Source organism: Zingiber officinale, chromosome 2A (genome assembly GCF_018446385.1).
Source record: "Zingiber officinale cultivar Zhangliang chromosome 2A, Zo_v1.1, whole genome shotgun sequence".
NCBI lineage: Eukaryota > Viridiplantae > Streptophyta > Magnoliopsida > Zingiberales > Zingiberaceae > Zingiber > Zingiber officinale.
Window position 1 is genome coordinate 46,989,754 of NC_055988.1, and position 8,908 is coordinate 46,998,661.

General features: G+C 47.3%; 1 protein-coding gene across 1 annotated transcript; it reads left to right on the forward strand.

Annotated features, from left to right (window-relative positions):
* The first annotated feature begins 7,175 nt into the window (after positions 1 to 7,175).
* Positions 7,176 to 7,838, forward strand: LOC122043654. Its single transcript, XM_042604258.1, has one exon. It carries the CDS (start codon positions 7,176 to 7,178, stop codon positions 7,836 to 7,838), a length of 663 nt encoding a protein of 220 aa, XP_042460192.1.
* The last annotated feature ends 1,070 nt before the right edge of the window (positions 7,839 to 8,908 follow it).

Below are 8,908 nucleotides of genomic sequence, written 5' to 3' on the forward strand. Positions count from 1 at the left end.
GCTTTACATTATTGAGTTGAGTTCGGAGAAGATCTCTTCTTGCCAACTTAGCCTCCGATGTGCCTTCATGAAGCTCCACTAGCTTTTCCCATAACTCCTTAGCGCTTGAGTAGGTTCCCACCCTTGTTACTTCTTGTTGGGGAAGAACATTTAGTAGATGATGGATGACTTTTGAATTCGCTAAATGTTCTTCTCTTTGCTTCTTGCTCCACCTTATTTTCTCAAGTATCTTATTGTCTTGATCCCTAGGCACTTCGAAACCATTTTTCATGATTAGCATAATATCAAAATCGGTTTCGAAGAATAACTCCATTCTCTTCTTCCACCAAGAGAAGTCCCCTTCGAATTTGGGTGGATGAATGTTTGAGTCGGCCATTGATGATGTTGTTCTTCTTGGCGATTAGTCCGTTGAAGAGCGTCCTCACTCTGATACCACTTGTAAGGGATCGGTGGCCGGTTAGAAGGGGGGTTTGATAGCTAGGTCACCCCCAACTTCGATTTCTTCTCTACACGGTTAGTTTGTGCAAGCGGAAATGAAACTAAAACAAGAAAGCAATGAGTAAGAACACAAACGCAAACACGATTCTTTTACGTGGTTCGGAGATTGCTTGCTCCTACTCCACGGCGTGACCTTGAGGTGGACGAGCCCTAGATCCTTCGGTGGATCAATCCCCGGCTAGAGCTTACTCCTTCTTGTAGGATTCAAAAGAATTTAGATATCTCCACAATAGCATGATATTATCCACTTTGGGCCTAAGCCCTCATGGTTTTGCTCTTGGGCTCTACCCAAAAGGCCTCATGCCAATGGAGATATCTTTCTCTTATAAACCCATGATCTTTTCCATGTGTTTTCAATATGGGACTATGTTTGCAACCTTGCAACCCCAACAATCCCCCCCTCAAACAAAGGACCATGGGCTTCCCACGTCCGATCCTTGACCCACCAGGTCTTCTTGCCCCTCGGTCTACCCGACCTACTAGGACTTCCTGCCCCTCGGTCCACCCGACCTACTAGGACTTCCTTGTCTAGCCGCAACTAGGACTTCCTGCCCCTCGGTCCACCCGACCTACTAGGACTTCCTTGTCTAGCCGCAACTAGGACTTCCTGCCCCTCGGTCCACCCGACCTACTAGGACTTCCTGTCTGGTGTCTGGTCCTCTTGATCCGAACATAGGAGCCCCCACTTTCTTTGTTCGAGGTCAATATTGTACTCACATGGTTCAATCAGACCATAGCTCTTGTGCACAGTCGGCGGTTAAACCTTCTGGCAGTCCGGGCTCTGATACCAATTGTAGGATTCAAAAGAATTTAGATATCTCCACAATAGCATGATATTATCCACTTTGGGCCTAAGCCCTCATGGTTTTGCTCTTGGGCTCTACCCAAAAGGCCTCATGCCAATGGAGATATCTTTCTCTTATAAACCCATGATCTTTTCCATGTGTTTTCAATATGGGACTATGTTTGCAACCTTGCAACCCCAACACTTCTCGGTGGAGTACAACCTCTCACAAGGTTCTCTTCCTCTTACAAGATGAACTTAGGTTTAGGAGTAAGAGAATAGACTTGGAAGCTTTGGGCAATGACAAGGAGTGATTCAACAATAATCAGTAACCTCCTTCAAGCCCCAAAGCTTTCCTTAAATAAGAGGAGAGAGTTGATCATCATATCAACTCATCTCGGCACCAGTCGACTGGCAAAACCATCAATCGACTGGTGTTACCGTTAGAGGTAGCCAATGGCTACTTTCCAGCACCAACGGTCATTTACTAGTCGACTGCTAAAACTAGCAGTCGACCGGTGCAGTCGACTGCTAAAACTTGCAATCGACTGATCCACACCGACCGAACGAATAGAACCATTCTGTTCGCGCCCAGTCGACTGCGCAGTCGACTACACCAGTCGACTGCTAAAACATGCAGTCGACTGCTACAGTACTGCTACAGTACTTCTACAGTAACGCTACATTACTGCTACAGTAAACCCTAAAACTTATGCTTTTACTACGAGTACAATCTCTCGTGCACTCGTACCCTCACCCTTACGACTCTTTTGACGCTTCCTTTGCAGCTTTAACAGAACCTTCAAACATACTTTCTTTGGCTCTCGTCCCTCGGATGCATTCAAGCCTGCGGCTCGTCCCCAATGCCATCCTTCGCGTATGCCTCGAAATTGCTTCCCTCGGCCCTTGTCCTCGCTGCCTTATCCACGGTCCCTCGGATGCTTCATCCTTCACCGGACCCGAAGCCATAAACCTGAGTCGCATGTGTATCCTGCGAACCTGCACAACTCAAATACACATATCAGATATAAGGGTGAACCTAACTTAAACTCTTTGACACACACATCAAAACTATGATCGTACCGATCAAAACCTAGGTTGATTGCACCAAGAAGAAGAACTACCCAGTTCATGATCTGGAGTTAGCTGCCATCATCTTTGCTCTGAAGCTTTGGCGGCATCATTTATATGGCATTACATTTGAGATTCTCACTGACCATAAGAGTCTCAAATATATTTTCATCCAGAAGGAACTTAATCTCCAACAGAGGAGATGGATGCAGTTCCTGAAGGATTATGATTGTACCATCAGCTATCACCCGGGGAAAGCTAATGTGGTTGCCGATGCACTCAGCAGGAAGTCCAGAGGGACTTTGGCTTGCCACCGAGTTTCAGTTACAGACTTGGTTCAGGGTTTCTCCGAGTTAGACCTTGAGAAGCAGGGACATACAGAGCAGGGTATTCTTGTTACCATGGTTGCTCAATCGTCGATCAGGACGAGGATCCGAGAGACCCAGGCTGGTGATCAGCATTTGTAGTTCATTGGTAGCCAGATATCTTCTGGGCAGCAGACCGAGTTCACACGAGACAAGGAGGGTATTATATATTTCTGAGGCAGATTATGCGTACCTCAATCTCATCCGGTCTTACAAGAGCTACTTCAGGAGGCTCATCGCTCTCGATTTACGATCCACCCAGACGGGACCCGCATGTATCGAGATTTGAGGTGTTCCTACTGGTGGAATGGTATGAAGAAAGATATCACGGAATTTGTAGCTAGATGTCTTGTCTGTCAGCAGGTGAAGGCTGAGCACCAGAGACCTGTCGGGTTACTTCAGCGGATTACTATTCTCGAGTGGAAATGGGAACATATTACCATAGACATTGTGGTGGGTTTGCCGAGGACACGACGAGGCCATGACGCGATTTGGGTAGTCGTTGATCGATTAACCAAATCCGCGCACTTTTTAGTGATCCGGAGGACAGATTCCCTGGATTGATTGGCAGATCTATATTGCCGGGAGATCATCAGATTACATGGTGTCCCTTTGACTATTATTTCGGATAGGGACTCCCCCGGGGCGTGACAATTTATTTGGTATCAAAGATTCCTCCTCGTCATCGTGTACCGGGAGATGAGAGCATTAAGCTCCCTCTTTTATGATTTGGGGTAGGAGGATAGGTGTACTCCGACAACATCCTGTCTACTCGGTCACTCGTCAGGAGTAGTGATGGCAGAGTGCACGGTTGTCATAGCCCTACCCACTTAGTCTCACCATTGTGTGTGAGATGGCTGACTGGCGTCAGGGGTGACCATGACATTGGCATCATATACATGATGCATTTATTGCTTCTGTTTGCTGCATTTACTTGCTGCATTTATATGGATGCATATGATTGACATGCATACAGGATTTATGACACTCTCGGTCTGACGACCCTGTTATACTTATACCCTGGTCCTGGTTAGTACAGTTTTCTCCTGCTTTATTTAGTTACATTTATCCTTCTTGTATCAGGAGACTGTACGCATGATTAGTGCTGATTGTTATTTTCTTTATTATGCATATCAGTTGATACCCGCTGAGTGTTGGACTCACACCCTCCTCCATTGTTATTTTCAGGTTGATGCTGTTCGGAGAGTTCCAGTTGCTAGTCCCCTGCAGTCCACGAGGACGTGTGTTGATCTTTTAGTTTTTCTTGTTTAGACTTGTTCTGTTTTGAGAATTTAGACTTGTATTTGTTTACTTTATGGATATTGTTGAAGAGTTTTATTTGGTTTTGTTTTACTACATGCCTGCCTAGACGGCAGAAGAGGTGAGCAGATTTTATCATCGGATTTGAGCTTTATGGGTGTAGTGGAGTAGGACATCAGTTTTGTGCTTTATGAGTGTAGTTGAGTAGGGTTATTTTTGGGTCTTCTTATCACTGTTCTAGTTTGTTAATTATTAACTACGTGGTGATTGCATTATATTATTATTATTGTTCTGGCCGTGTTGGCCGATGTATATGTGGGCCCTGAGGGCATTGTAGAAATTTTAGATTGTCACCCGTACAGGGGAGGTGCTACCGAAATTTCTTCGGACAGGGACTTCCCCGGGGCGTGACAAGAACACTGTAGCAATGAGAGGAGGAGGTTGTTCGTGCATTTTTTGGAGGCCACCGCCAACAGAAGGAAGGGATCCTTCTTCCTCTCTCTCGCGACACCCTCGCCGGCGCCGACGCCGGCCGTCGGCCTCCACCACTCCTCCCTCTCCTTCTCTTTCTCTCCGCCGCCAACAGGAACCTTTTCCCTATCCCTCTCCTCACCGTGCCACAACCTCTCCTCTCGACGCCGACCAACCTTTCTCGTGCCTGCTCCCCCGCATGATGCTGCCACCGGAGAGACCCGGTATTGCCCTTCTCCTCCTCGCCATCGCCGATGCCGACTGCCACCTCTTCTCCTCCCCTTCTTCTCCTTGCGACGCCGTCGCCGGAGAGACCGGCCCTTTCTTCTTCCTCCTCATCGCGATGCCGGCCATCTCTCTTCTTCTTCTCTCCCCCTTCTCGCGAGGTCGCCACTGGATAGACTCAGCGCCGCCACCCCCATTCGGCATCGCCTAGCAGGAGGTTCTCAGAGCCGCTGCCAACACAGCCGCCTCACCGCTCCCCATCCTGCCGGAAACCATGCACGTCCGTCGAGGCCAACTCCACCGGCATCCCCTTGCCTTCCCTGCCTCTCGCACAACCGTCACCTCCGGTGATAGTCGACCGCAACTGTTGCCCGACCCGTGGTCTCGAATGACCTCACAGTGTCCTTACCATTGCCGGCAGCCTCACAGCCGGATTCGATCATCTAGGGCCCTCGTCTTTAGGTCCGATGTCGACCCCACTCTCGATCCGCATTGTCGTATGCCTTCGATGTCGATCGGGCCCTTGAGCCCTCACTGTCATTATGTTCTGACTCGATGTGTGTGATGTTTTTATGTGTTGGTCATTGTACGTACATTATATTTCGGTCTGCGTGCCGCTCTCGTGTCCTGGCTTGCGTGTCGATTTCATTTCTCGATTTATGTTTCAATTTCATGTCCTGGCCTGTGTGTCGAAGTCGTGTCACGGCCTGCGTGCTGAAGTCATGTCCCAACCTACGTGTTGATCTCGTTTCCCGGTCTGTGCTGATTTCGTGTCCCGGCCTGTGTGCCGCTAGTACCTCCCGGCCTGCGTGCCGGTGTCTTATCCCGGGCTGCATGTCGTCTTCCAATGCCGTGTTTCGTTCAACTCCTCACCGTCAGATCTAGCCTGATAAGAGACATCTACTCTTCCGGGTCGCGATAACTCGAGCTGCGTCCCATCCGAGGACGCCCCTGGGCCAGGGTACATTTTTCGTTCTCACCCCTCATTTACTCATTTATTTTATCATTATATTATTAGTCTGTTACTTATGTATTCGTTGGATTCACCTCGAGTCTCGGGATACCAGGGACCGGGGGGGCCCGGTCGCTGGCTACAGGTAGCGTTGATCAAGGGACTTCTGAAAACTTGGTCAACATAGAAGCCATCTCAGCACACCCCCCCTTCGGGGCGTCGCGACTCAATCAACATTCTCGCCACCTCACCCGACGGTCCGTCTGACTCAGATTCCGGACATGATCAATTTATTATTCAAATCCTCATATATTTTTAATATAGATATCTAATATTGGTGTGCCCCAATATAATAGGGTCCTTGGCAAAGCCTCGATCTTGAGCCGGTTTTGTCCATATTATCAGCTCTACGATCATATGTGAAAAGTTAAATGAGGTCATGGGATCGAATCGTAAGGTTGTCGGGACGTAAATCTTTGGATCCTATGTATCTCATCCCACCACCACTTGCCCCGTTTGACTATCGTGATTTACCTCTCTCGTGATGATCTGAGGTCGAGTGCGATGGAGATACTGGGATGAACAATTTCGTCCTTTTACCACATATGTGAAAAGTTAAATCGTAAAATTATAATTGCCCACTGCTAAAAGACTTAATGATTTAAATTATATGAAAACTAATTTACGCCGTTCAATGAATGCCATTCTACTATTATAGTTTTCAAGTTTGGGCCTCACAGGTTTTTCACTGTCCCCTCCGCTCGTGGAGAGTATGTATTAGGTGAATAAATAAAGAAAGCTTCTTGATAGCTCTCATCTGGGTCTTACTCTCTCTTGGTCTAATCAAAAGTTTTAATTTCTCGATGTGCTAGCTGATATCAAGATAATGAAGAGCATCGTTCCTACATACATGATCCACTAAACCCGTGGCCAATTCTAGGACCACCCAGCTATACCTGCAAAGTTCATGGGAAACAAGCAATTAATATTGCCAATTGGCTGCATGAATGCCCGCTGCCGCTGCAGTACTGCGTATATAATAGTCTCTTACTACTCTGAAGAGATCAGAAAATGTGCAGTTCCGGCACGGGGACAGAGACAGTGCAACTTCCGACTGCAACTCCGGGCCTTAGCCGGCGTCGCGGAGAGCTGAGCGATGCTGATGCCTTCTAGTAATTCACGGAGGGGAGGTGGCTTGAATCGACGAGGAGGAGGAGGAGGAGGAGGAGTCAGTCAAAGTATCAATCTGTCTGCCACAAACTGTAACCGAAGAGCGAAGGAGAGACATGCATAAAATAATGGAACGCCCCTCACGCCCGCGGCCCGCCCGATGAAAAAGTTGGTAAAGGTGCCGCCACAGGCCAACGCCCATTTGACTATTCTGTCAGTCTTCAGCGCTCGCCTTTTTTTATTTTTGTTTGTTTGAACAGAACCCTCGGCTTCCTGGCGCCTGCTCTGTTGGGGGCTCGGCCTCTTCTATTTTCTTCTCAATTCTAATCTGTTGTATAAATAGGCGCCTCAGCTCCTGGCCGGAGTTGAGTTGAAAAGTATGGGGTTGAAGTCTCTCCGTGCGGGCATGATCCCCTGGTGTTGGCACTTGGTTGGCGCGGCGCCCTCCACCCGCACAAGCCCCACCCCAGCGCCGGATGCTGCCGGTGTTCGCATCGTCGCCTCCGATGGCCGGGTGAAGGTCTACGACCGCCCGGTCACGGCAGCTGAGGTGATGGAGGACCACCCTCGCCACCTCGTGTGCCGCTCCGACGCCTTCTTCATCGGGCAAAAGGTACCGTCTTTGGCTGCCGGCGTGTGGCTCCAGCCGGGGCATTCCTACTTCCTGCTCCCCTCCCATTTCTTCCACTCCGTTCTCTCCTTCGTCACTCTCGCTGCCTCCCTCGTCAGTCCCGGCGGCGCCAAGGGCATCGCTGCAGTCCGGCCGTTTGACATCCGGAAGACGGCGTCGGGAGCGCTCCAGATCATGCTCTCCGACGAGTTCCTCGGAGAAAAAGAGTGCGCCCGGGAACAGAGGCGAGGTGGAGGAGTCGTGACGACGGATGCGCTGGAGAAGGAGTACAGGATGTTGGTGAGGTGCAAGTCCAGGCAGTGGACGCCAAAGCTGGAGACGATAAGCGAATCAGAGAGGAGGTCGAGGAGAGGAATCGAACAGTTCAAAAGGAGGCGGAAGAAGAAGGAAGGAGAGCCATTGATTAGCTAGAAAAATCTTCATTATATTTCTGGCCATGTTGTTCAAATTCAGCTTCTACTTTTTCTCTTTTTGTTTGTTCTAGCTTGTTCCAAAAGATTTGTCGTGTGAATTGTAAAATGTGTGTATGCAATGTTGACCGTAATATTAGGACCGAAAAACTAGTTTATCTCATGAATTCACCGCGGTAGAAAAGAAGAATGTGTGAGAGAGGGGAAGATAATCCGAGAAGGACGTGTGAGAGAGGAAGATAGTCCGTGGATTTTTTTTTGAAGGGCTATAAATTTTTTTGACTCCGATACTAAAATTTCTAGCTCGGCCACGGCTAATGATCTTTCATCTAATTTAGGACAGCACTAAGACATCCTATGCTCACTAGTCTTCTCTTTTCATCTTTCTTATTTATTTGATATTTGATCGACCATAACTTATTTAGATATCAAACATTTAGTCATTTTTAACTTATTTAGAGTTCATTTGTCAAGTAACCTAAACTTTTCTAGTTGTCAAATATTTAATCAACTTTGATTAATTTAGATTTTATCAATTATACTAGCAATAATTTTATAAGTAACTTACACCTTCACAACAAACTTTATTTACATCAATAATGAACAAAAGGATGCTTCTATAGGATCTAACTATTATCAATCTTTAAATCAATATTGAAAATGAAACAATAGCTAGCGAAGAGCTAACATGAATTCATTACAAGACTATTACTTCTTACTTGTCACTAGAGATCTTGCAAGCATAGTAGATGTCTTCAACAGGATTGAATCAACAACCCAAGGTCTTTGTCAATGGGGGAGAAGAAGCAAGAGAAAGAGAACAAGATTCTGTTTGTGCAATTTGTACTAACGGTCTAACTTAGATTTTGATGAATAAAAAGTGAGTTAAATTAGGTATTTTTTGTGATCTAATTATTTTACTAAGCGTGCAGGAGTTGACGGATATGGAGAACCTAACATTAGACTGAAATCCAGCTAGATCCGTGGGACCCGATAGTTGGTGTAAAGCCCAGATAGGTCAAAGGGCCGACCTGATATCTGGCAGAAAGTTTAGCTACGTCTGTGGGGTCT